This window comes from Myotis davidii, unplaced genomic scaffold (genome assembly GCF_000327345.1).
Source record: "Myotis davidii unplaced genomic scaffold, ASM32734v1 scaffold281, whole genome shotgun sequence".
Classification (NCBI taxonomy): Eukaryota; Metazoa; Chordata; class Mammalia; order Chiroptera; family Vespertilionidae; genus Myotis; species Myotis davidii.
In genome coordinates this window covers 3,379,222-3,381,579 of record NW_006293784.1, presented here as the reverse complement: position 1 = coordinate 3,381,579, position 2,358 = coordinate 3,379,222, and the positions used below count along the sequence as shown (strand labels likewise).

The 2,358-nt window shown below is 45.1% G+C and overlaps 1 protein-coding gene across 1 annotated transcript in view; it reads right to left on the bottom strand.

The window, feature by feature from the left end:
* CCDC175 (coiled-coil domain containing 175) overlaps positions 1 to 2,358 on the bottom strand; it is a 59,534-nt gene that overhangs the window by 8,892 nt on the left and 48,284 nt on the right. Inside the window, exon 16 of the mRNA XM_015566479.1 lies at positions 1,293 to 1,445. Within this exon, the coding sequence (XP_015421965.1) occupies positions 1,293 to 1,445 (153 nt within the window). The remainder of the gene's footprint in view (positions 1 to 1,292; positions 1,446 to 2,358) is intronic.

Below are 2,358 nucleotides of genomic sequence, written 5' to 3'. Positions count from 1 at the left end.
GGGGGGTGTTTACTGATGATGGTACCTGGGCTCCATGGAACACATTTCCCTTCCCAAAGTACCTTGGTACCTTGTACGCCATTTTAATTCTACCAAAAAAATACACATGCTATTGGTGGGAAAACTGTTGTCATTGAACTAAGGACAACAATCTCCCAGAGAGCTAAAGGAATTTTCTCCTTAGAGTCTTATTGCTGTAGGACTGCTTTTATTTTTCCAACTATTAAAAAATTATTACAAATGCAGAGTCTCACTTTCCTTCTCTATAAAAGGGGCAGAATATATTATCCACGTTATAAGGTTACTGGGATCATTCTACGGGACCGAATCCCTCTTACATGTGAGGGACTGCACAAACAGCGGGCATACACCGACACACTTCCTGACCCATCGAGGTCACGATGGTTCACTGGGGGAAAAACATACGATCGATATGCAACAGACTGACAACCTAATTTTTAAATTGGGCAACAGAACAAGCACTTCGCAAAGAGGTTACGCAAGTGGCCAAAACACATGGATAAGCGCTTCACTCGTCATCAGGAAAAGACAAATACTGGGACCCCATCGCATACCCGCCAGAATGGTTACGTTGAGAAAGACCAAGCGTCGGTGAGAATGCGGAACAGCTGGTGTTCTCCTACATTAATGCCAGAGTGGCCATCACTGCAACGTCTCTGGGAGACTGGCACTGTGCACTAAAGCGGGCGGCATACACCCCATGGCTCTGTGGTTCCACTTGAGTGTATGCCCAACAGAAAAACATACATATGTTCAGCAGACAAACATGTACTAGAATGTTCCTAGCAACACTATTTGTAACAGCCCACAGGAGAAACTCTGAACCCCCGTCAATGGCGGAGAATGAAAATAAAGTGTAGTGGAGTCACAGCCTCGAGTCCCACCCAGAACTAAGAATGAAGGAACCCCAATGGGGTTCAAAGATGAACCTCACAAGCATGGTGCTGAGCAAAAAGAGTGCGCACTGTCCCATTCCACATGTATAATGTTCAAAAACAGGCAAACTGGTCTGTAGTGATAGCAGCCAGTCGGGTGCTGCCCTTGCGAGGCGGTCGGGGACGGGAAGGGACTGAGAGGGTGTGTGGACACCAGTAATGCTTTGTTTCTTGATCTGGGTGCTGGTCACCCCGGTGTGCTCATTAAGTGTACACGTATGATTTGGGCACCTTCTTGTAGGCACTTTAAGCTTCATTTAGAAGCTTTTAAGAGCTCTTCTCTCATAACGATTATAACCAGAACCACGGTGCACACTGAAGGGCTCTTGAACTTACTTTTCTCAACCTTTCATTTTCCAGGAGCAAGGCTTCTGTTTCCAGGTCATGTGCATAGATTTCATTTTCTAAGTTCTTTAGAATTTCAAAATGACCTTTGATCCTATCGCTTTCTTGATCTCGCAATTGTTGTAATTCTCGCTTCAGTTTACTCTGCTCAGACATAAAGCCCACAGTTAACGCACAGATTCAACGAGCGGGGCACTGATACATTAGGCCGCCTGGACCACGTTCAGAGAGGAGTCCCAAGGAAGTCCTGAACCATCAGCAAAGGCTATGCAGAACTTCCCACAGAAAAACTTTATTTTAAATCCAAAAGCTGATTCATGGGAATTTATTCATGGACTTTGGGAAGCAGGTCCACAGGCCCTAAGTTAAGCTGTTGAGACAACTTCACAAAATAGCATATATGTTGATATATGAACAATTGTCCAGCAAAAGTAGGGAAGAGGAGAGTGAAGTTTGTTGAGGATTTTTCGGGAGGATTTAATATTTCTTGAAGGAAAAGAATATTACTTTATTGATTTTTAAGAAACTTTCTGTTTTCTTGACAATCTCTACAGTTATTATCTACACTAATAAAAGAGAAACATGGTAATTGGTGTACGACTGCTACCCTTTTCGGCTAATCAGCAAGATATGCAAATTAACTGTCAGCCAAGATGGCGGCCGGCAGCCAGGCAGCTTGAAACTAACATGAGGCTTGCTTGCCTCAGTGACTGAGGAAACCAACATTCCCCGCCTGCCACTGCAGGCCTCTGAGCCTGCAGTTTGAAACATTTTAAAATACTGTCAGACTTCAGCCAGCATATTAGCAACATTGTAAGCAAAGGCCAGAAACCTACTTTCAGCCTTGGATGCCTCAGAGCTGGAGCCAAGCCTCAAAGCTAAAGCTGGCCCAGAATAAAAAAAAGAAAAAAGAAAAAAAGGAGCAGTTGGGAGCTTCAGTCACACACAGCCTGAAAACAGCCCTCAGCCCCTCACCCAGACTGTCCAGGCACCCCAGTAGGGACCCCCACCCTGAAGGGTGTGTGACCAGCTGCAAACAGCCATCATCCCCTCATCC